The 26,535-nt window shown below is 39.7% G+C and overlaps 1 protein-coding gene across 2 annotated transcripts; it reads left to right on the top strand.

Moving 5' to 3' along the window:
* The first annotated feature begins 208 nt into the window (after positions 1-208).
* On the top strand, positions 209-25,930 carry fn3krp (fructosamine 3 kinase related protein). Of its 2 annotated transcripts, none has more exons than XM_078570701.1 (6): positions 209-381; positions 14,989-15,140; positions 16,412-16,503; positions 17,265-17,347; positions 24,211-24,333; positions 24,939-25,930. In XM_078570701.1, the coding sequence occupies exons 1-6, from the start codon at positions 223-225 to the stop codon at positions 25,275-25,277; spliced, it is 948 nt and encodes a 315-aa protein (XP_078426827.1). In that variant the 5' UTR covers positions 209-222; the 3' UTR covers positions 25,278-25,930. The 2 variants fall into 2 exon arrangements, with proteins under 2 accessions (XP_078426827.1, XP_078426828.1); XM_078570702.1 differs by lacking the exon at positions 209-381 and adding an exon at positions 438-707.
* The last annotated feature ends 605 nt before the right edge of the window (positions 25,931-26,535 follow it).

Here is a 26,535-nt window from a genome sequence, read left to right as displayed (position 1 = left end):
TTGTGGGACTGGTAGTTTCTCCCGAGCGGCAGGTGGCAGCTTTAATTCGCGCCTGCATTATTTTTTTTTTGTTTTCTTTTCATTAAAACCTCCATAAAATTAACCAAAAGCTATTCAAATGCAGGATGTAAATATTTCTCATCGCATGATTCGGGAAACCCTGCATTTTTGTTAATATATCAGCATCAGGCGGTCGGTTGACAGCTACTTGTCGAGGTCCCCATGGCCAGTTTGGTGAAGATGGAGAGTTTACTGAAGAGGGAGCTGAACACAGTTGGTCTTAAAAAGCTGGGATACGCAGGGGGCGGGTGTATTAGCGAAGGGCAGAGTTATGAAACGGATTCAGGAAGAGTTTTTGTCAAAATCAATCACAAAAGCCAGGTTCATGCATTTCCTTTTCGGTTTGTTTGAATGTTGTTATGATGTGTGCAATGGGGGGGCGGGCCTGTCTGATGCAGTTAAATGCTGCAGGCCATTGGAAAGAGTGGTGACTGTTACCTCCTGTCAAAAAGCCTTGGAGCATGAGGCGGGGCAGGGAATAGTTGGCCTTTTCACCCTGGAAAGAGGTGGAGGTGCGATCTGTAATTAGGGGATTGGAAAAGAGAAAACCTGAATGTTACGTTAAATTGTGGGAATGAAGCAAAGGGGACACAGGTCAAAATAGTAAAAACAAATTCAGGATTGCTATCACACAGGGAATGATCAAGGTAAACTAATTTGCTGAAGTGGAGAAAGTTTAGGTGTTTTCTGAATGGATATATTTATATTAAAATGGGGGTTGCCAATTCTGGATGCATTCCTGGCTATTTCATTATGCCACCTCCTATCCCCAATGATCCTGTATAGTCAAATAGTATTTCTCCCATTTCTATAAAGTAATAGATGAAAGTGTTCAAATAAAATTAAAATAAAACTTTTTTTGCAATGCCCTTGTACTTTTTATTCTGGGATGCTTGCAGCAGTGTGCAGGTAATTAATCTAACCACGATTGCTGCAGCACAGAAGAAGGCCATTAGTTCTCCGAATGAGCAATGCACTGATTGCCATTCCCCTGCCTTCTTCCCATAACTCTGCAAATAATAATCCAATCACCTCTTGAATGCCTCAATTGAACCTGCCTCCAACACACTCAGGCAGCTGGGGAGTTCAGGGCAATTATGCAAAGTTGGCAACCCGAAGTTGATTAGCTGCCTTCATTTGCAATTACCTTGTGATTTTTTAAATTTTGAATGGTGACACAAAAGAGAGGAGGGAATATTGTTGTATAGCATAGGTGTTTTAGGCTGGCAGAATTAGTATGCACAACTGTGTGTTTACTGAAAAAATACAATACATTTTTAAAAATCGATCAAACTAATTATGTTTGTACACTTATGAATAGTGCAAGAAGTATCAAGGAAGAAGTTAGACATTTTTTTGTTTTAAAAGACTTGTAAAATATGGACCATGTTACCACAAGTGGCTATTGAAGCTGGTTAAATCACAACATTAAAGAGGGAGTTAGAAGAAGTAATTGAAAAATATGAAATGGTATGAGACAAATGGGACTAAAGTAGAGTGTTGCAGTGTGGAGTCAGTGATGGCAGAGCCACAGTGGACCAATATGGCCTCTTTCCATGCTTAAATAATGTGTATATGTGATATATATTCCTCAAAAAGGTTTGTAAGTCTCATTGAAAACGTAAACCTCATTATGTGTGTTTCGTTTTTGTTGTACTAGCATCAGCTATCTTGATAAAATTGGATTTTTGTTTGAAGATCAAAATGTGCAAGTAACTGGAAAGTTGCAAATTACTCATCATGATGCTCTTGGCATCACGAGTATGGGGCAGGCTTGATGCACCAGCTGGTCTTTTTCCTGTCCATTGTTTTTGTATGTTTGGAAATGAAATCCTTAGGATTAGATCCCTTTTTATGTACCTGCATTTTACATTCATTTATGTACTGTGCTGCATAGATAGTAATGTATAGGTAATGTGTTATTTTGGATGTGAAGCAATGAAAAATAACGTAGAAATAATCATTTTCCACATAGTTGCAATAGAAGATGGATTTATTTGCTTCTGTGCTGTAAATTTCTCTGGAATAAAGTTAGTTTTTGTTATTTCTTTTCCTCCTCTCCTGAGGCTTGTGACTGTTGGTCAGCTACCGTCTCAGTGGGTTTAAGGGCAGTTTGTTATTTTTGAGAAAGGAAATATTTGTAAATCAAAGTGAAGTTACATACAAGCAATGAAAGACTAGGTTAGGGAAGGAAAAAAAATCACCATCATCCCTAGTCCTATAACTCAACAAGCCCTGCTGACATATCCCTAAGTGAGCTTTAGTCGGATTTTCCCTTTATAAGCTGCTTCCCACACATATATCTGCAACTGCATGCCTCTAAGTAGAACTTCATAAGATACAGAAGTTGTACATTCCCATTCCCATAACTATGCCTAGAGCATCACAATTACGCTATGAGGCAACTTTGTCCTGACTATCTGTGGCAACCAAGAATATCATTTATCAGCATTTGTTGCCCGTCCCTAATTATCCTTGAGAAGGTGATTATGAGCCGCTTTCTTGAACTGCTGCAGTCCATCTTTTGTAAGTACACCCACACCCCTACTCGGATGAGAAAAACTTATATTTGTGGAACTCTACCTCTACAGGAATCCATATCTGTCAGAAATAAGGAGAGAACCAGTTACTTAAACTGGCGCCAACTAGATAAATATGTTTTATTTTGTGTAACTAATTCTTGAATCCACTGTAGATAAATACATTCAAAGGAAGATTCCAAAATTGAAAGAGCAATGAATGAATCTTGTTTTTTCTATGAAGGCTGATGTTTTATAACTAGAACTTAAACTACAGAGCCCATCAGATCTGTCACTTTAACCGAGCCAAACAACATCATTATGTTCACTGACATCTACTTTAAATATTTATAAAAACTGAGCCAGTAATAGCAAAAAATAAATCCAATTATAAAACTCAACTCATTGTCCAAGGCTGTTTCTGCCCTAAAATGTGCTAGGATACAATTTTCTGACTCTGATTCCTTGTGCACATATATTTGTGTCGTGGCCATCCTATCGACAGGAAGACAGGCAGATGGCAGACAGTTCTGGAGCCGGAAGTTGGAGACTGAATTGAAAACTAATCGATAAAGTAGCTGCACTCCACAGACTGGAGATCCCAGATTTTATTACTGCACTGCATTAAATTGGCTAATCTCATCAGGGAGAATAATATTAATGCCTGACCTGTTCATAGTGCCCCTGGGCTAGAAAAGAGAAAATCAACCAAGGTCATACTTATTGATCTCCAGTAACTCCTTTGCATGGGTGCGAGTGCTAGTTGAGTGTATGATTTGGTTTGAACTTTAAAACAGATTTTCATACTTAGGGCCTGGACTGTCACCTAAAGAACAGCTTTTAAAATTAGTTCATGGGATGTGAGTGTTACTGGCACGGTCAGAATTTGTTGCCCATCCCTAACTGGCCTACAGAAGGTGATTATGAACTGCTTTCTTGAACCGCTGCAGTCCATCTGGTGTAGGCACACCCACACCTCTACTTGGATGAGAAAAAATTATATTTGTGGAAACCTATCTCTGCAGGAATCCATATCTGTAAGAAATAAGGAGAGAACATGCGTACAAAAAAAAAAATGAAGGTGAATCACTCTGGATTTTTCGTAAGACTGCCCACCTGGTCTGCCAGTGCACAAGCTTGAACCACAGAAGGAGGATATTTAGCTTATTGCAAACTTGTTAGTCCAAACCCTTCAGCCAGAGCTGTCAACCGTCATTTCCTATTCTTTACCTTTTTCTTTAATTGAATGTTTCTTTTCAAATACTTATCAATTCAGTTTCAAATGATGATGTAGTAATTGTTTCAATGGGCATATGGTAAAGGATTGCATGTTCATATATCCTCAGTGTGCTTTCCTCTCCATCTTTCTAGTGATAATCCTTAGTCTATGCTTTCTTGTCACCAATTCATCAACCAACAGAAAAAAATCATGTGCTAAACTTTTCATAATATTGAAAACCTCCCTTACATTCCTCTAAATGCATTGAGAAAATTCAATTACTGTACTATAACTATAACCACTTATTCCTAGTTTAATCTAAGTAAACTTCCATTCTACTTTTTCTCTGGCTTGTATATCCATTCCTTACTGAAGCTTCCCAACCTGACTAAACATTTCACCATCTGCCTTGACCAAAGCATCACAGTAGAGCCGGAACCCTTAACATTATTTCACACTTTGGCCTCTTGCCTAATTCTTCCGGCATCTTATTCTGCTTTGAGAATCTTACATTGTTTCATGACACCTTTCAAATAATTTTTCTTGTACTCCCCTATGCTCCACGCTGAGTTTAACCCCAAGATATTCTCCCTCAGCTTCTGCACTGAGCAACCCTTCATCCTCACTCTTTTCGCTCATCATCACTTCCTCCATTCCTCTATGCGGAAATTAATGCCTCCCCTAACCTCTTGCTTCATATAAATTATCCTACTAATATCCATGACCAGCCCCTTGTCCATGCCATTTCCTGTAGCCTCTCCTATGGTCTCTGTCGTTGATGAGGACCCTTCTCCTCTTCCATCCTCACATCTGTATTTGACTTTAGCAAAAAGTCCTCCCAAGTTACTTATAACTGCACTTCCAAATTCCCTGAAAGCCTTTGGTCTTTCATTTGAAGAATAGTTCAGTTGTTGATTTTGCATATTTCCACCTCCACCTACCTTTGATGTCCTTGTCCCACACACAACCTTTTCTTCACCCCATCCAGCCATTACTCCTGATATGGTCTCTCTTGGTTCGTTTGTCCAAAAGGCCCTTTTGGTTGGACCACATCAACTGCTGTTGAACCTCACCCTCCTCTGCCAAAACCACCTGCTATTTTAAGATTACCCTGGAAAACAAAGATAGCTCGGCCTCTTTTCTGCACCACCAACTGTCTCTTTAAATCTCTTTCTCCCACTACATTTAGAGCCAACAGCAGGTGAGGAGCTGATGAATTCTGTCATTAATATTGTGATCATCCTTTGAGCTGTCCCTCCTGAACGCCTCTGTTCCTCTTGTCCATGAAGTGCCAATCAGCACCATCATTGAACCCACTTCCTGCTTTCCTAACCCCATTCCTAATAAATTGTGACCACCCAACCTCCCTCCTGCTTTTCATGCTAGCTGACATTGTAAATGCTTTCCTTTTCTCAGGTACAAACCCCCTCCTTTCAAAACATCCCTTTCATTAACCTTACCTTAAGAATAACTCATCTAACCTTCTGTCCTTGTAAACTACTACCACGTTTACAACCTTCCTTTCATCTCTGAAGTGCTTGAATGTGTTGTTACTTCCCATTTTGAAATGCATCTTTATTATCAGGTTTCCAGTCCCTCCACAGTACTGGAATGATCATAACCAAAGTCACAAGTGACAGTGTGTCATGACTGGTATATTATCCCTCCACTACCTCTTTGCAACCTTAATATAGTTGGTCTCATCACTCTCTTCCCAAAGTCTCTCGAGCTAAGTAGTTTGTTCCACACAGAGCTATCTAATTGTAATAGAGCATTTCCAGCAATGGCTTAACTTTGGAGTCTGCCTAGGATGTATCCTTGGTTCTCTTTTCATCCATATCTATGTTCTGCCTTTTGTCAACATCAGCCATAAACACGTTATCAGCTTTCGTATATACCATGCCAACACCCGGCTCTCCCTCTCCACCATTTCTCTTGGCCTGTCAAACTGCTTCAGTGCTCACCAACAATCAATCTTGGATGAGTTGCAATTTCCTCCAGTTAAACATTGGGAAGACTGAAAGCATCATCCTCAGCCTTTTTCAAAAACTGGATCTTGCCACGAATTCCAATCCTTTTTTAAAATTCATTCATGGGATGTGGGCTTCGCTGGCTGGGCCAGCATTTATTGCCCATCCTTAGTTGCCCTTGAGAAGATGGTGGTGAGCTGCCTTCTTGAACCACTACAGTCCATGTGGTGTAGGTACACTCACAGTGCTGTTAGGAAGGGAGTTCCAGGATTTTGACCCAGCAACAGTGAAGGAACAGTGATATATTTCCAAGTCAGGATGGCAAGTGACTTGAAGGGGAACTTCCAGGTGGTGGTGTTCCCATCTGCCCCTGACCTCCAACAACCACAACTATCTTCCTTTGTGCTAGGTATGACTCCAACCAGCAGAGTCTTTCCCCTGATTCCCAATTGACTCCAGTTTTGCTGGGGCTTCTTGATGCCACACTCGGTCAAATGCTGCCTTGATGTCAAGGGCAGTCACTCTCACCTCACCTCAGGAGTTCAGCTCTTTTGTCCATGTTTGAACCAAGGCTATAATGAGATCAGGAGCTTGAGTGGCCCTGGTGGAGCCCAAACTTGGTGTCAGTGAGCATGTTACTGCTAAGCAAGTGCCGCTTGATAGCACGGTTAATGACCCCTTCCATTACTTTACTGATGATGGAGAGTAGACTGATGTGGCGGTAATTGGCCAGGTTGGGTTTGTCCTGCTTTTTGTGTACAGGACATACCTGGGCAATTTTCCACATAGCTGGGTAGATGCCAGTGTTGTAGCTGTACTGGAACAGCTTGGCTAGGGGTGCGGCAAGTTCTGGAGCTCAAGTCTTTAGTTCTAGTGCCGGAATGTCATAGTATCCAGTGCCTTCAGCCATTTCTTGATATCACGTGGAGTGAATTGAATTGACTGAAGGCTGGCATCTGTGATGCTGGGGACCTCCGGAGGAGGCCGGGATGGATCATCCACTTGGCACTTCTGGCTGAAGATCGTAGCCAATGCTTCACCCTTATCTTTTGCACTGATGTGCTGGGCTCCTCCATCATTGAGGATGGGGATATTTGTGGAGCCTCCTCCTCCAGTGAGTTGTTTAATTGTCCACCACCATTCATGACTGGATGTGGCAGGACTGCAGAGCTTATATCTGATCTGTTGGTTGTGGGATCGCTTTGCCCTGTCTATCACTTGCTGCTTATGCTGTTTGGCACGTGAGTAGTCCTGTGTTATAGCTTCACCAGGTTGACACCTCATTTTCAGGTATGCCTGGTGTTGCTCCTGGCATGCCCTCCTGCACTCTTCATTGAACCAAGTTTGATCCCCCTGGCTTGATGGTAATGGTAGAGTGGGGGATATGCTGGACCATAAGGGTACAGATTGTTTTTGAGTACAATTCTGCTGCTACTGATGGTCCACAGCGCCTCATGGATACCCAGTCTTGAGTTGCTAGATCTGTTTGAAATATATCTCATTTAGCATGGTGGTCCCCTCCCTGGTTAGTCTCAGGCTGAACCAGACAGTTCACAACCTCAGCATCCTCTTGTACCCTGAGTTGACTTTGACTCAATATCCTCTCCATTACAGATGTCGCCTGCTTCTGTAACATTGTCGGTATCCACCTCTATCTCAGCTCTTCTGCGCTGAAACCCTAGTCCATGCCTTATCATCTGAAGACTCAACTATTTCAGTGCTCACTTATCCTTGTCATCACAGACTTGAATTGGTTTCCGGTCCACAAACATCTCAAATTTAAAGTGATCATCCTCATGTTTAAATCTCTCCGTTGTTTTACTCCTTAACCCTGTATGTCCTCCAGTCCTACATCCACCCTGCAACTCTGTGTATACCTGACCTTGTTCTTTTGTGCATCCCCCTCCATCTTCCCAGTATTGGCAATCTTGCCTTTCGTTGCCTAGGCCTCATGCTGTTGAATTAGCTCCTTAAACCCCTTCACTTCTCTGCATTCCTTTCCTCCTTGATCACCTTTCAGCAGGCATTGGTGGCTCCTTCTAATGTGTTAAGTGGCTTTTTTAATACCTCTCTGTGTGAAGCACTTTGGGATGTTTTTCACCTTAAAACTGCTATATAAATGCAAATGCAACAGAATGTCCAGTAATGTATACAATAACCCAACTCCCACTAAAGCTTTGTAAAAGTTTCACATTGCTTTTGTATTTCTGACTCTATTTTAAAACCCAGAATTCTATGTGCCTTTTTATGGCATTTTCTACTTGCATTTCTACTTTTAAAGATCCTTGTCTAGAATCCCCCGATGTTCCTTCACTGCACTGAACTCTTTTTCCACCTGTCCTTTACATTCTTCCTTAAGGTCTACCATGATCCCAAAGTCAGCATTGTCAGCAAACATATGTAGCATGGATTTTGTGTCAGCATTTGCCATCATTGCTCCTCTGAAACTGACAGCAACTTCTGGAATCCACACCAAGCGCAGTCAAACACGGAAATCTGTTGTCAGTGCTTCTACACTTCCCCATAGGGCGTACTGTTGGAGTCCCTCTGACTGCAAACAAGTAGAAATCACTGAATTGACAAAAATGTTGTCTTTTATGCTGTTCATTTTGCTGTTCAAAACCTGTGTATAAGTCACGTTTGTTGAGTGGGGTGTAACTGGGTTTTTAACAGCATACTAAGTTCGTAATTACTGTTGAAAAGCCTCTCTGGTCCTGAAAAACTAATTTTATATTTGTGGAATGTCAAATTTCTTCATAAAATTAAAAATATGTGGAATTTTTTTTTATAAAGTTTACTTATGATATTTTAGCTTCTGTCTTAATCCCATGTGTGTATATATATGTTCCAATCATTTATTTCACCCTCTGTAAAGTTTAATTAAAAGTGAAGGATAATCAGTGCAATGTATTTATTTCCTGGCTGTATGTCTGTGAGAATATTCCAATGTGACTGGCTGCTGACACTACACTGCTTGATGACATCATTTCTGCTGCATATTTGAAGATTGCCTTGTCTTAGTGCCAGATTTAAACTTATATCGGGGTAGGGAAAATCCACATTAGAGAGATCACTTGATCTTTGTGGACAGTTTACTTCGCGGTCAACAGCAAACGCCGTCGCTGACCACAAAATCCGAGTCATTATATTTTTTCTTATGCCAAAGCCTATATCATTTAAATCAATGATTTGCTAGTGTTGTTCATAACACAGCGACCTCTTGAGTAGTTTCAAGCCCCACTCTAGGACTTAAGTGTGCAATCCATATTGACTATCTTAGTATAGTATTAAGTCAGCTCTGCATTGCTGGAAGTGCCAGCAAGACCCATCTTCCCATTGAAGTGAACATAAAACATTTCATAAACAGAATTACCTGGAAAAACTCAGAAGGTCTGGCAGCATCGGCGGAGAAGAAGTTCTGTTCTGTTGAAGGGTCATGAGGACTCGAAACGTCAACTCTTCTTCTCCGCCAATGCTGCCAGACCTGCTGAGATTTTCCAGGTAATTCTGTTTTTGTTTTGGATTTCTAGCATCCACAGTTTTTTGTTTTTATAAAACATTTCATGGCATTTCTGTCAATGAGGAGGGAGCTCTCCCAGTGTTTTGGGCAATATTCATTCTTCTACTCTCACCGCCTTTCTATTAATTAATTGGTTATTTATCTCATTTGCTGTTTGTGAGTTCCTGCTTGCTTAATGAGTATTTTGCTTTAGTTTTTATAGAGAAAGGCAAAAGTATGACTGTAGGAATATTGAAAAAGGGTATCGAACAGTGACTACTAAGATAAATATTCAAAAGTTATTTTTAAAAATTAATCATCATTGTTTTCCTGGCTTATCTCTTTCCCTAAGTTGAACAATGCTGTAAAAATTATAACCCTCCAATCCTTTGGCCCCACTCCTTTCCAAAGATTTTTGAAAAATTACAATTTGCGTTCATGTCCTCTCAACTTCCTTCCATATTCTGGGTTGTGTACTTCTGAACCTGTCATTTTATCTTCTTTTAGTCCTTAACTTTTCAATATTTATCTCCAGTAGTCACTCTTAAATATCCTTCTTAGTTACTATTGCAGTTGTGCAGCTTTCACTTTCTGTAAAAACTGAAGAAACATACTCACTCATTTACCGTCTCAACCATTCGCTCACTGTTGAGCAAGAGGTGACCTGTTTCATCTCTGGTTCCACTCTTAACAGTGTGGCTAGATGAATTAGAAGGGTTAAATGGCTGATAATCTGGAAGGAAGAGAAAAAATTGAATGAAGGGCCTTTTGCATCCGAACCCATTTTGTGATGAAGACTTGAGATGTTCAAAATAATACAACCAACTGTTCTGAACTATGGTTTTAAAACTGGAAATGAGTTGCAGAATTTAGGTAGTCTTACCCTTTTGATCGGCAACAGTCAGGTTGATGGGGTGAAGTGTGAATTTAAGTGCGAGAGACAGCTGGTCTGCATGCTTAATTGTTGGCTGGAGTAATATAAACATTCGTGGGTAGATGTGCCTGCCTTTCGAATCAGGGTAATGTTTGTTGAGCCATATGTTATTGTCTCTCATGTCTTTCATATGGTTTTTGTATTTAATTTTGCCCAGGGTATTGTTAAGGCATTGTTATTGTTCTATATGAGAATAGACTACTTCAATGTTCCTTTCTTGGTGTGCAACATTCTCCAGCATGTCAGTAGATGTAAACATCAAAGTGAATTTAAGCATATCAACTGTCTTTGCTTGCTGAAAGAAGAACTTCATCAAAAACTGAAGGAGTGAAGATTGCAGGAACACACAGTCTGTGGCGGAGTGAGAATTAAGCTTGTATTCACAAATACTGTATTGAGAACTTTGCAAAAAGGACACTTAATTTTCACTTTGTCATGGCAAGATTTGAGCAGATTAAAAAAACTCTCGTAGCTTCAGTATTTAATTTATGCTCAGCATCTCTGCCTTTAGGATTAATGTAATCATAATGTACCTTTTTAATTTGTCAAAATGGTAGCTAATTTTACTTTGTGATGGCTCAGAGCAGTGGTGATATTTGTTTGTTGACTAGATTCAATTTCACAGTAGGAACCTATAGTAAAGTCCAATATAGAGTATACCAAAATTGATTTAATTGTTAGATCTAGGTTATGGGACGCCTGTGACCAAAGAGTAAACAAGAATACTTCCAAAGTTTGGGGAAAAGGTCTGCTCACAGATAGTAGTGTGTATGACTATTGAAAGAAAAAACAGTACTCTTTTATATAAAAAAAAGACTTTGCAACTATGGTGCATATTCAAACTCACGTCTCACTCATCAGTGTGTTTGTAACTGAATCGAAGTCTGTGCTGTGAATTTAATTTCACAGCATTTCACCGTTTAAGGAATTTACAAGGTATCAACTAGCCACATTGGAAGGGAGGCAAGAACATGACCCAACTCCCTCAATAATTAATTAAATAATTAATTAATTTCTAGCTGTAGATTTTCAAAAATTACCACTTTTGATGAGTCAGCTGGCAGGGTTGTGGGTAGGAACCCCTAGCCTTCCCACCTCCACCCCATTATGTCCCACTTAAGGGCCATAACCATCCACTGCTGGTATTAACCCAGTGGCGAGTGGGGGACTTGCCATGAGGGAAGCCCAAAAACCAAAGCCTGACATGTTTGCTTGCTGGCTTCCAGAGGGACCCCTTGTTCAAAAGCTCTCAGTGCCTGATTGAGGGACTTGGCATTGGGAAGGGAAGTGTTGGCTCGCAACCCCCTACTCTTGCTGCTGATCCCCTTCTCCTGTGACCCCCCACCGACTTCGCTCTCACTATCAATCACCTGGGATCCAGCGGCTATCCTAGGCCCCGGGTAGATGTAGTAGCGGGAGTAGCCACTGCCTCCTTGGTGGTGCTACCATTCAGCAGAGCTGCCGGCAGCTCAACGGCCAGGGCTTCCTCCCCTGGAGTCCTTGGTCTTGGGGAAGGCTCATTGCTGTCCAGTTAAGTGCCTGAAAAAAACCTTCCCAAAAATTGGTGACACAGGGCTCCCAAGGGCAAGAACCCCATCGCCTTTATTAAATCCAGCCCCTAGTGTCTGCTGTCCAATTAGTGAGGGTTCTTACTAGCACTTATCGGATGTCTAATGGCCAACTATTGATTGTACTCCTTGAAGGGAAACAAGCATGTGGAATCTCTTGGACGTGAAAATAACTCTAAGGTGACATGCCTGGTGATGGAAGTTTGGGACCAAGTTTGCCCTGTAGAACAGCTTTTGTAATCTGATGTCCAAGTCATAGATTTATATTACTTCAGGGCACTGTTGATGGATGGCTGGCCAGCCAGCCAGACTCGCCAATGGATCCTGGAGAAGTTGAATTATCATTACAAACTGTATTCCTACTCAGCTCCAGATAATGTTGCAGGCCAGTGTCTTAACAAGTTGGTGTCTTCCAGTTGGACAAGCAGTGGAAGGCTTCCCGGTGCTTAGTCCTGCGAAGAAATTTGCTTTTCACAAGTTAAGGTCCTGTACCCATATGCACACTTGGAAGTCCTCTAAGCCTTAGTTTTACCAACTTGCATTTATTACTCCCTAGTCTTAACTGCAGTGTGTCCCTGTTATTGGAAGAAAATGTTGCAAATGTAGATTTTTCAGAATCTTGTTCTGCCCCATTCAAAACTGGTGATAGGTTTCTGCATGTGTCCCAGTCATCTTTCTAGCCAAAAGAAGCATTTAAGGCGATTATTATTGCATAAACTATTGAGATGTTTCTGAAATATGCTGTAAGCACTATATACATGCAATTTTTGAGTAATGGGAAGACTCTATAACTAAACAACCAAATTTTCTAAATCCTTGCAATATTTCCACCAGTGTCTAAAGCAAACTGTATGTTGCAGTTCTTTATATAAAAGGTACTTTGTTATTAATAGCAAAAGAAATAATGATATACCTATGAAATCAAATGTGCTTATAATCTACAATTGAATGACTTAATCACAAGCTGGTTTTAGTTTTGTACTGAAGGCACACTCTGCTCAAACATACAAAGTTACAGAAGAGCAGAAAATGGATTCTCACCCATAACTTTCCCACGCTATTTCCAATCTTGGGAAGAGGCAAAGTGCAGTCAGTTCACATGCATCTGTTGGCAACCAGTTAGTGTTTAGCAGAGTCCTAGGAACTGGTTATTAATCTACCCACTTTAACTAAACTCTAAACTGATCTATTCTACATTGATTGGCTTATTTTTAACAATGAGCTGTTGTAATTTTGACATGGTAGGAAATTCAAGTTGTATTACCTGTGTTTGAATAAAACTATGCTCTATTGACACTTCAGTTTGTATAATATTTAGAAAATTTGAAAGTTATAACAGCTTTTATTCTGAACTACATTTACAATCTTTTTTAATTTTGTTAAATAAATGTCTATGCAGTAAATTATATGAAATCCACATATCAGATTTCACTAACAAAATTGGCCAAATAGGGAAATGAGAAAACAGTGAGAGAAAGTAGAATGATTAAGGAGAGAATGAAAATATGTGGCCTTAGACTTGGAGCTCTCCTGCGCCTTGTGGCACATGAGGCAGACAAAGCACGAGCTTATCTGTTTCCATGGCTAGTTTTTCCTGGAACAGGTTGCCAGCCTGTTGCCAGAAGCTATAGCTTGAAGGACGCCACTCCATATCAAGCATGGCTGACCAGGAGACACTCCCAATCTTACAGCCTGCCATAGACATATTGGAAGGATTTACAGGTTGACATTCAACCTGTTTGGCCACATTATGAACCCGCCTTCTGTGGCCATTAGGCCCTGGAATGGGACTCAATCCTGGAACTCCTGGCTCAAAGACAGGAACACAACCCACTGCATCACAAGACCTTTTATGAAAATGTGTAAAATTAAACATAAATATATTAAAAGACCTTCCAAAACAAAAGGACAAAGGCGATGAGACATTTATGCAAAGTGTTTACAAGCAAGTGGGCATTTTAAAAATGAGTTGGGTGGAATTTTTAAGTTTTCTCTTAAAAGTTTTCAGTACAGAAAATAGTGGCAACATCCCCTCCTGATACCTGGGAAGATGTCAATGCATTCAAGCGCGCAGACAGAATGAAGATCAGTAATCAAATGGATATAAAAACAAAGAGTGTTTTAACATTTCTAAGCCAACTGGTCCAGATGGAAAACATCCAAAAATAGTCAAGGAAATGAGAGGTAGAAGTTCTAATAGTTTTTGTTTACACCTCATTGAACATAAGGGTCATACTAGAAAATTGGAAAAATAGTTAATGTTACAAGTTTAGGTCAGGGGAATAGCACTAGGAATTGCATGCCTGTTAGTTTGACTTGAATTAAGATTGGACTATATTATGTAGTCAACAATCCCAATCCGTTTCACAAGGGTAAGTCCAAAATTAGGGGACATAAATGTAAGATAGTTTCTAATAAATCCAATAAGGAATTCAGGAGAAATTTCTTTACTCTCAGCGTGGTTAGAATGTATAACTTGCTGCCTCATGGAGTAGTTGATGTGAATAGCATAGACGCTATTAAAAGGAAGCTAGGTAAGTACCTGAGAGAGAAAGAGGGCTATGCTGATAGGGTTAGATGAAATAGGATAGTGGGAGGTGTGTGTGGAACATTAACATTGGCACAGGCCTTTTTTTGTGCTTTCAATTCTGTCTATTTGAGTGGAAAGTTAGAAAAATGCACAGGGGTGATTAAAATATGGAATTCTTGGTCACAAACTTTCAATGCTGATCGATAGATTTCTTAAAAAGATTTAGATTATTGTTTGAAAAGGGGGATTATTAAAGGTGAATGCAGAGGGGAGTGGTATATTAGGTGCCTCATGTTGAGGGAACTGTATTGACTTGATTATAGCATTCTGTTAATTCTATAAGAATATGTGATGGGTGAAAATAAAGGCAGCTGCCTTACAAATTTGAGCTTAGTGGTTGCTAGGAGCTGAGAAAAAAATGATATTTTGCTAACTATGAACAGATAAATCTACAATTTTTGATTATCTTATGCATGTTTCACCAAACAATTAACTCTGCATTTAAGCAGCGTGCAAAACACAGAGTTCCAGTCAGGGTGAGAATTCCATAGGCAGGTATACATGAAATTTTTGAACTGGGCCTCTCAAACTTTATTGGTTCGATAGATGTTGGTGATGCTTTAAATACTTTTGTTCTTGAACTTTGTTGGTGATATTCATCGTCTCACTAATCACGTTGTTTGAAATAGGCCAAAACAATGTTTGATGGCGAAAAGGCAAGTCTGGAGGCAATCTTGAAAACCAGCACGGTGAAGGTACCAAAGCCATTGAAAGTGATCAGCCTCTCAGATGGTGGAGCAATGTTTGTTATGGAACATTTAGATATTCACGGTTTAAACAGGTAAGGTTTCAACCTGAAAAAGTTAATTATTGTTTCATGCCATCATTCATTCAATCTGAACCAGCTAATTTATTAATGGAAACATCATTCCCAAGTGAAAAGCTGAGTTTTGTTTCGCAATTTGGGAACTAATGTGAGTCTTGAGATAAAAGTTGAGATTCCACTCCTTAATGATATAATTACCATGCATAGTTCCATTTTATTATGTGTGAATACAGAAACTTGTTAAGTGTGGTTGAGCTGAACATAGGGTGTTGCCATGCTCAGAATAAATTATTTTCTAATAAGCTTGTAACGATTGCATCAAAAGTACTAGCTATTTGGCCGCATGTTTATGAATCAATGGCTACAATGCCCCATTTGGCTATGTCTGCCATAATGCTTGCCACAAAAGAGTTAAAATGGAATTTTTAAAAAACTATTGCAACTCATAAGTGTGCATTTGTTTTTAAATATATGGAAGAGTACTTTCCATGATGCAGTCTTGTTTTGGGGTTCTGGTGTCAATTGGAACCACTGAAGCTTCAAGTTCTTTGTTCAGGATGTTATTTACACTCTGATCTGAATACAGCCCTGTAATTCACCTGAATTTCTTTCTTCGACATTACATAAAATGCTGAGCTACTTCATAAATCTGTAATAATGATGCCTCAATCCTCAATTTTTTAGTGTGTTTTTACCTGAAGAAAATCAATGTGGTGTACAACTTAGCAACTGTTATCATAAAAGTAGGTTAGAAATATTGTTACAGAAAAATGTTTTATTATAAATCTAGGTATCAGGAATGTTTCAAGGCTGTTATTTCTTTGTATTTGTACAATAGTGTATTTGCATTGAGGTATTAGATATGCCAAGACATAATCACAAGTAATTTGTGGAGCAGTAACTTAGGGAGCACGTGGGGAAAACAGGTCAGGAATATGATATGGAGCCTAGGAGTAGAGCAGTTGAGCAAAGTTGGAGATGGAATGTGAAAGCAGGAATGGGTTGGGTTTCTTATTATCAGGTAACTGAAAGCAAAATGGTTCCTGGGGCTAAGACTGGAATATGACACATAGTTGAATGTGTGGCAAAGACGTGCACCAGTTGCTACATTTTAGAAGTTAATGTTGATCCTTTGTTTTGCTGTGTCTTATAAATAGTATCAAATAGACAATCAACAATGATGCTTTAGACATAGCTGTGTCATTTGAAGGTTCTTCTTGGTTTGCTCATTTCAAAACTTGTCAAAAATATGTTGCTATTTCCAGTCCTGGTATTTTTTCTTCCAGATACATGGCTACGTTAGGAGAACAACTGGCAAATCTGCATCTTCACAATGCAAAGCTTAAGGAGCAACAGAGGAAAGATGCACAGGCTGTTGGTAAATTATTTAACTTTGCTCTACTGTATGTCAAGTGTAGAGCTTTCAGTTTGACAAATTACATAACCCAGATTCCTGTATATCTTTGTGACACCAACAGCAACAGATGAGGGAAAATATCATGCCTGATAATTATGGATGGCGTTTAAGTTTTGCAATCCTTTTTGTACAAAAGTGGGGGCATACATTGTAGGTTGCTGAAGCTTTATGGGTTAAATGCACTGTGTTCCTCTTTCAGAGAGTAAGATTTATTTTCATCGATTCATCAAAATAGGTAGGATGCTCTGAGGAGAGGGCAGAATTATACCTGATTGTGAAATACTGTAACTTACCACTGTGCAGGTGAGGAATGCAAATTCTATATTAAGGTAGATCTTGTTTTTGTTCACAAAACTTTGAAAAAGGCTACTGGCACGTTGCATTGCTTTACAGAAAACTGGACTTATTACTAGTTCAAAGTAACACTAAAATGTATGTTTTAGTTTTAACTGATTGAGCTGGAGTTATTTAGCATGGCACGAGCAGTAGACATGGAATGCACATTATGAAGAGGAGATTGTACTATTTTTATAGTAGTTCAATGTATCTGAATTGTTTTAAGTGAACACAAGTATATACTTCCTAATTGACTGTTGAGAAGAGGTAGATGATATACTTATCGTGTTTTGAAAATAGTATTAAAAATGAATGAGCATGGTTGTACAACATAAAACGTATAAAGACACTGGCCTAAACATGTCTTTTTGTTCCATCTGAGATAGGCAAGGGGCCAGGGCAGTCTGAACTGCAGTACGTGAACAAATTTGGGTTTCATACCATTACCTGCTGTGGTTATCTTCCACAGGTAGGCTGATTTTCGTTTTCCTTGCACACATTTAGAACTTTAATATCCTCAGATACAATATTGAGAAATTACTGTAAAATTAGAGTGCATTTAAAAATGAAATTTAAAGATTTAGATATCAAAGAAAAAAACTTCCACTTATATTGTCATTCGCGACCTCTGGCTGTGAAGCAATTTGCAACATCCTATGCAGTATTTCTGCAGTGTAGTTATTGTTACATTGTAGGAAAATGCAGCAGCCAATTTGTGCACAACATGGTCCCACAACAGCAAAAAGATAAATGAGCAGATAACCTGTTTTGGTGATGTTGATTGAAGGTTAAATGTTGATCAGGACACTGGAGGAACTCCTTTGCACTTCAGATAGTGCCATGGAATCCTTTATGTTCACTGAGAGGGTAGAAGGGGCCTTGGATTGACATGGAATAACATGAAATATAGGGAGAAGCATAGGGAGAAGGTATCAGAGTACGTTTGTTCTGAAGAAAAACAAGCCCTTGTCTGCCTTTTACGCTGCCCAAACGTTCTAATATGTGGATAGCAATTCTATCTAGAACTGAATTACAAAATAAAGTAACTGCAGCTTAGACGTTCCTCTGAAATTCAAATGTAAATACCTTCTCTTTATGAATTTTGTTGAATAATTGTACATCTGTCATTAAGCTAACTTTGCTAAGTGCACTTTCGTGTAATTTGAATAAATTTGAGTAAATTACAACTTGAGATAAATATACTGCAGTAGAGCACCAGTGACTATTGCAGAGTGATGAGAGTCTGGAACCATACCAGTGATTTGCCACATCTATCAAATTCTTAATAATTTCTTCATCACCATTGAAAGTGCCCAGTGGTGCGTGCATTCCAGGAGGGAAGGAGGGATCGTTGGGCAAAGGAGTGAGTTACTTTAGGCTTACTTAGATTCTGAAACATTTAATAAAATGTGTTCCAGAAAGTTGCAGTCAAGATAGTATCCATACTGAAAGATTTTGAACAGAATGAGAATTGGATAAAGAACCTGGAAGCTGCTACTGCTCCATGGTTAAAGGGAGTTTTATAATAGAGGAGGGAGAAAATGACAAATTCAAAATTAATCAACTGCCTTGCGGAAATTGGCCATAGAAGATAGCCATTGCAGCCTATTGAAAGAATCAGTTACTCACAGATTGCCTGTCAAAGCTTACAGAAATTAAAATGGTCTTCATACGCCATAAAATAAATAAGGCAATGCTTATTTCTATAGCTTTTATTTAAGTAAAGAGTTACTTCTTTCTGTGTAGTGTTTTTGTATATTTTATTTATCTTAAAATTAAATTTACTTGTAAAACCTACAATAATGGCTTGCATGCTATTAGTGTCTTCTCTAATAGCGTTTTCATAAAGTAATCATTTAGTTTATGTTAATTTTTTTTACATTTTATTGTCTGTTTCAACCTCATTTCCATAATTTTGAGGTCTCATTTCTTCTGTGATGGTCCTCTGTGCTGCAGCAAACTGATTTGAAGATCTTTTTCCTGATTTTCAGACCCCACACCTACCCTTTCATTACTTAAGGAATCTTTTCCAACCATATCTCAGTCTTCAATCGAAGTTCCTGTAATGCTAGATTGTGCTTTGCTCATCATTGGAAACCATTCTTATAGCAGTTAACACTCTCCCAAAATATACCCATCCTGAAGGTGTCATGTTCACTCAATTGAGAATACTTATGCTAGTATCAGGAACTCTGGGACTTGAGCACACAATCTAGTTAGAGTTATGGAGTGATGAATGCATTTTTGGAAACATCATTTTTCGAATGAGATGTTGAACAAGGCCTTTCTTGCATGACTGCTTATTTTGAAGTCATTAATACCATGGGATTATTCCAAGAGGAACAGAGAGCTCTCTTAGTCTCCTGACCAACATGTATCCCTCATACAAGATCTAAGAAAAAAAATTAACTAGTCATTCACTCATTTATTGTTTGTGGAACTTTGCTTGTACAAATGGGCTGTCATGATTGTCTACAAGGCAACAGAATGCACTTCAGAAGTTAGTTGCAAAGCATTTTGGGCTAGCACAAGGCACTATGAACGCAATTGCTTTTTCTGAAATCTCCTTTTTTGCCTTAGAATTTTTCACAAAAAATATTCAGATATATCAATTGCTCCTTGGTCTACCTTCCTACCTCCTCCACCCCCACCATCACCTTCAAAATGCACTATCAAAATGCAATTTATCATTCATAAGAGGTCTTGATCAGTTAATACTATTTCTTATATGTCCTGCTCACCTTTGGAGGGAGTAAAAGAGTTTAAGAGTCTTTTTAGTAAAAGCTTAGGCTAATAAGAGTTAGTCTAGACTCTGTTCAGCTATCAATATTATTCATGCCATGATTTTTAATTTTAATAATGCTGACGCATTATACTAGCTAACACACATTTCAACCAAAACACCTGGGCACGAACATGCCAACTAGAAGGCATGGAGACTGTAATGATATTCTAGTGCTTAACTGTATTTAGTAAAGTTGGTTCCATTAATTTTGTCCCAAAGGTTTGTACATAAATAAAATATACAAAAACACTACACAGAAAGAGGTAACTCTTTACTTAAATAAAAGCGATAGAAATAAGCATTTCCTCATTTATTTTACGATGTATGAGGACCATTTTAATTTCTGTAAGCTTTGACAGGCAATCTGTGAGTAACTAATTCTTTCACTAGGCTGCAGTGGCTATCTTCTATGGCCAATTTCCAAAATGCAGTTGATTAATTTTGAATTTGTCATTTTCTTCCTACACTATTGTAAAACTCCCTTTAACCGTGACCTCATTGCGACCTTTGTTCAAACATGGACAAAAGAGCTGAATTCCAGAGGTGAGGGGAGAGTGACTGCTCTTGACAACAAGGCAATATTTGAACGAGTGTAGCATCAAGGTGCCCTAGCAAAATTGAAGTCAGTGGGAATCAGGGGAAATATTCTCCACTGGTTGCACTCATACCTAGCATAAAGGAAGATTATTGTGGTTGTTGTGGGATAATCATTTTAGCCCCAGGCCATCACTGCAGGAGTTCCTCAGGGTAGTGTCCTAGGTCTGACCATCTTCAGCTGCTTCATCAGTGACCTTCCTCCATCATAAGGTCAGAAATGGGGATGTTCGCTGATGATTGTAGAGTGTTCAGTGCCACTCATGACCACTCAAATCTCAAGCAGTCCGTACCCACAAAAAGCAAGACCTGGACAACATTCTGGCTTGGGCTGATAAGTGGCAAGTAACATTGCACCACACAAGTGCCAGGCAAAGACCATCTCCAACAAGAGAATCAAACCATCTCCCATGACATTCAATGGCTTTACCATCACTGAATCCCCCACCGTCAATATCCTGTTGACCATAAAGTTATCTGGACCAACCATGTAAGCACTGTGGCTACAGGAGCAGGTCAGAGGCTGGGAATTCTGTGGCAAGTAACTTATCTCCAGATTCTGCCAAGTCTTTCCACCATATATTTTTATTCTCTCATGGGATGCGGGCATCACTGCAAGGCCAGCATTTGTTGCCCACCCCTAATTGCCCTTGAACTGAGTGGCTTGCCACGCCATTTCAGAGGACTGTTAAGAGTCAACCACCTTACTGTGGATCTGGAGTCACATGTAGGCCAGACGAGGTACAGATGGCAGATTTCCTTCCCTAAAGGGTATCAGTGAACCACATGGGTTTTTACAACAGTCGACAATGGTTTCATGGTCAGCATTAATGAGACTAGCTTTTTCAATTCCATATTATGAATTGAATTTAAATTCCACCATCTGCCATGAACCCTTGTCCCTAGCCTGGGCCTCTGGATTACTAGTCGACATTACCACTATGCTACCGTCTCCCCACATAAGGTAGGAGTGTGATGGAATACTCTCCACTTGCTTAGATGAGTGCATCTCCAACAACACTCAGGAAACTTCACACCACCCAGAACAACTTCATTGGCACCTCAACCACCACCTTTAAACATTTACGCAAGCAGTACAGAATGGCAGCAGTGCACCTTAGCAATTCCCTGATGTTTGTTTGACAGCACTTTCCAAACCCATGACTTCTATCACCTAAAAGGACAAGGGCCACAGATGCATGGGAACAACACGACCTGCAAGTTCCACTCCAAGCCACAGACCATCCTAACTTGGAACTATATCACTGTCCCTTCATTGTCACTGGGTCAAAATCCTGAAACTCCCTTCCTAACAGCATTGGCTGTACCTACACCACATGGACTGCAGCGGTTCAAGAAGGCGGCTCACCATCACCTTCTCAAGGGTAATTAGAGATGGGCAACAAATGCTAGCTTTGCCAGCGATGTTCACATTCCATGATAGAATAAATTTTAAAAACTGCACATATCAAGATGAGTGACTTGGTGTTGAGAGATGGAATATTGTGCTGTTTTATGCATCATGGCAGCATTAAATACTTGCAGGTCAATTAGCTATAGGCCAGGATATTGAAGTCGGGGGCGGGGCCCGCTCGCCGACGCGTAAAATGACGCGGGATGATGTCAGGTGGAACTCCCAACGTCACCCCGCGTCATTTCAATTTTCAGGTCGGTGGGGGCGCAGCCAAATCAGCTGTAAGCCCACCGACCTATCAACGGCCAATTGAGACCATTTAAAAAGTAATTGAGCTAGTTAAAGAACCTGCCTGTCCAACCTTAAGGTTGGCGGGTAGGCCGGGAACCCTGGCGAGTTTCAGCAAAAGCATGAAACCTCATCCACGGGTGGGATGAGGTTTCATGTAGACTTTTAAAAATTTAATAAAAGTTTGAATGAAAGTCATGGACATGTCCCAACTCATGTGACACTGTCACATGAGGGGACATGTCAGGGAAATTTTAATTTTGTGCATTGACCATCTTTGAATTTGGCATCGATCTCCCTGAGGCAGCACTTAGCCTCAGGGAGATGAGTGCGCTCTTTTGCGCATGTGCGCGCAGAAGAGCGCATTCCCGGCTGAGGGAATCACCCCCCCCACCCCGCCCGCACAGGGAGCGCACAGCGTTTCCTGGCGGACGTCACGATGGGCAAACCTTAATTGGCCCGCCCACGTAAAATGGCGCGCCCCCAATCGGAGGTGCGCCTGCACGCGCCCACTCCTGCAACCCCCCCCCCCCCCCCCCCGCCGCCCAAAGCTCCTTCCACTCTGTCCCAACAGTGACATTAGTCCTAACCTCAAAAGAATCCTCTTTCTCACTTTCTTCCATCTCCTGCCCCCATTCCCTGTGTTATTATAGTATTTCCTTTTCACATACTCATGATCTATGTGCCCACTCTGAATTAAATTCCAATCTGAGGACAAATTACAAGCGTATCCTTGCCCACTAGGAATCAGATTGTGAGTGTTCAATTCATTTAATGTAGGACCCATTTATAGTGTCACAGAAATGGAATCTTTGTGATATTGCACCAGAAAAAAGTTCATTTTAGAATACTGTCAAATTGTTTCCTGCAAGATGTTTTGAAACATAAAACAGAACGAGTGAGGTCTGTGACAATGGCAAATATTGAAACATTTAATATAAGACAATAATTAGCTGATTTTTTTTAAGCCACGATTTGATACTTTTGTAATTAGCTTCCACCACATGCAGTGCACATAAGAAATAGGAGCAGGAGTAAATCATTCGGCTCTTAGAGCCGGCTCATGCATTCTGAGTCAAAGATTTCAAACAGAAAACTAATCCTAATTTAGCAGTAAATAGAGGGTTATAGGCTTGATACTGAAATGTCAGGGAAGGAGTCTTTTAACTGCATTCAAGATATAGGCCTGCACAAAAGGACAAGATGAATGGTCTTTTCATGTCTGCAGTACTGACAGATCAAAGGATTTTAGAACTGATGCTTAGTGCTGGTGATAGTGCATTAAGCTAACTATAAAGCGGGGACCTTATTACCACTTTTGTACAACCTGTGCTTTGTGGTGTCAATGAGCTTCTGATGCTTTGCTGATTTTATTCAATGAGGACATTTGAAGTAATCCATGTGAGCAAAAACTGCACACTTCATAGCTATTCAGTCCAAGGATATACTGTCTCCATGTATATTGTGAAAGATGTCTTTTGGAGACTACAAAGGTTTGAAGAAAGGAACTTCTCTTCAAGAATTTGAATAAATGAATAAAGTATAACAATTGCACATTTGTGCAAATTCTGTGAAGCAGTGGGGTGTCTTGTTCCATGCATATACATGGTCTGCAGAATAGAAAAAACACAATAGTACCACCATCATCAAATTTAACACCTCAATTCTGGTACTGCAGCCTGCATGTACAGAAAGGACAAAGAATATGTTTGTGATATGAATTTTAGATTTTTTAATTCTTTCACAGGACTTGGGCGTCGCTGGCAAGGCCAGCATATGTGGCCCATTACCATTTGCCATTGGACTGAATGGCTTGCTAGGCCACTTCAGAGGGCAGTTAAGAGTTCAGCCACATTGCTGTGAGTCTGGAGTCACATGTAGGCCAGACTGGGGAAGGATGGCAGATTTCCTTCCCCAAAGGACATTAGTGAACCAATGATCATGGTTGTCATGGTCACCATTATTGAGACCAGCTTTATATTCCAGATTCATTAATTGAATTTAAATTCTACCAGCTGCCGTGGTGGGATGTGAACCCACGTTGCAAGAACATGAGCCTGGGCCTCTGGATTACTAATCCAGTGACATCACCACTGCATCATCTCCCCCACACTGGCCTTGTTGTAACAGCTCTGTGGGTCCGTGTTTGATTTTTTTTTTGTCCGCCAAAAAACGCCATTTGTAAGACAAAATTGAACCAAAATCAATTATTTGGTCATGTTGTATAAAATCTTCAATTTTCTTTCATCAGAATAATGACTGGCAGAATGACTGGGTTAGCTTCTTTACTCAGCAACGACTTCAGATGCAATTGGATTTAATTGAAAAGGAATATGGTGACCGTGAAGTAAGGGATCTCTGGTCAAAGCTTCAGGTACAGATACCGTGACACAAATCTTTAATGCTGAAACTTAGCCAAGCGACTTAAGTAAAGTTGACAGTATAATCTCGTCAAGCTCAAAGGCTTATTGTACAAAATTAGTTATTGATTCTTACAAATTGAATAATTGTGATTTCCATAATTAAAACTTGGCTGAGTTGGGAACACACTCTCCTCAGAGTCAGACATTTGCGGGTTTAAAATAAAAGCAAAATACTGCGGATGCTGGAAATCTGAGACAAAAACAGAATACGCTGGAAAAACTCAGCAGATCTCACAGCATCTGTGGGGAGAGAGAAAAACAAAGTTAACGTTTCGAGTCCTTATGATTCTTCTTCATTGCTCCTGATGTGGACTAGTTAATGGCTGTCCAGCTCATTAGCAGCTCACTTGGACTTCTCCTGTAATACTCCTCCTATTGGGGGATTGATTCCTTAACCTCCAGCCCAACTGAGTTTAGGGACAGTCTATGCTGGGGAATCAAAACCATACAGCCAAATTGCCACGGTTTGTGTGGATACAACAATGAGCTGCACCCCCAGACCACTAATCATGTCTCTTCTCTACATGACATTAACTGTTGTTATTTTGCTTTCCAGTTGAAGATACCTGCTCTATTTCATGACATAGAAATTACACCGGCTCTCCTTCATGGAGACCTATGGGGAGGAAACATTGGACAAGTAGAAGATGGTCCCGTCATTTTTGATCCTTCCTCTTTCTATGGTCACTCTGAATACGAACTATCAATATCTGGAATTTTTGGGGGGTTTAGCACTGCCTTCTACACAGCATACCATAACAAGATTCCCAAGGTACCAGGGTTTGAGAAGCGACTGAAACTTTACCAACTCTTCCATTACCTGAATCATTGGAATCATTTTGGGACAGGGTATAGAGGATCATCAGTAAGCACGATGAAAGCTTTAGTTAAGTAATTATATCATACTCAGAATCACAGAATTGTTACAGTGTAGAAGGAGGCCATTTGGCCCATCGTGTCTGCATTGGCTGCCTGATCATTTTAACTTAGTAACAATCTCCTGCCTTTTCCCTGTATCCCTGCACATTGGTTCTATTTAGGTAATCATCCAATGCCCTCTTGAATGCCTCAATTGAACCTACCTCCACTACACTTCCAGGCACCCTAACTACTCACTGTGTGAAAAAGTTTTTTCTCGCATTTGCTCCTTTTGCAAAAAACTTTAAAACTGTGCCCCCGGTTCTCGATCCGTTTACGAGTGGGAACAATTTCTCCCTATTTACTCAATCCAGGCCCCTCATTATTTTGAAAACTTCTATCAAGCCTCGAGGATCAAATGTTATTAAAAATGATTCCTGTCTGATCACAAAGTATGCGCTTTAGATGACTTTAAAAAAGTCATAGCAAGAAACTTACATGTGAATGAAGATATATTATTTAATGTGAATTAAGAAATTAATCATAATATACTTATTACTAACTGAACAAGATTTCATTGAATATTAACGTTTGACATTTAGCTGTGATTTCACACTTCAAAATAACATTTGCAATATCTATGTAGCTACAAAGCAAATAAAGTGACAACTTGCAAGTTTGAAATATTAACTTATTTCTTGATATCTTTTCACAAAATTTAACACATCATTTTGTTTACTTATTCTGATAGATAAGACTGTGATCTCTGTTATGAGAGTTATTAGGTTTTATTAAAACAGGATTAAATTATCAGTGTATGTCATTATGAAGGAAAATACAAGGAAGGTCTATGAATGAGGTTGGTTCTATCTTCTACCCGTTAAATATTAGTTGGGAATAAGGAATATTTTTCAAGCAACCTATTCCTTTTTAAAAGTCCTTGTGAACTCAACATCAGAAGTTTATGAGAAAATGCCACACCTAACTACAGTCTGCAGGGGAAAAACAACTATACGTGTCCTTTAATTCTTTTTACAATAATCTTAAGCTAGAATCTTGCCAACCAGTGGGATCAATCTAACAATCAACCTTTCATAACCCTTCGATAACCTTCTAGACCGCTTCAGGTCTCGCTGCAACTTTCTCAGTTCCAGTTAAGATAAAATAATTTCTTCACAGTTGTAACATAGATCTCAGATCACATCTCTGGTCATTGAGATAACAAAAGCAGAAAATCAATTAGCAAGTAGAAAAATAAAGAAACTGAACACTTAATCGATGAGGAAAGTTACATT

Source organism: Cetorhinus maximus, chromosome 24, assembly GCF_964194155.1.
Source record: "Cetorhinus maximus chromosome 24, sCetMax3.hap1.1, whole genome shotgun sequence".
NCBI classification, from domain to species: Eukaryota; Metazoa; Chordata; class Chondrichthyes; order Lamniformes; family Cetorhinidae; genus Cetorhinus; species Cetorhinus maximus.
This window is presented reverse-complemented; position numbering and strand designations above follow the sequence as displayed.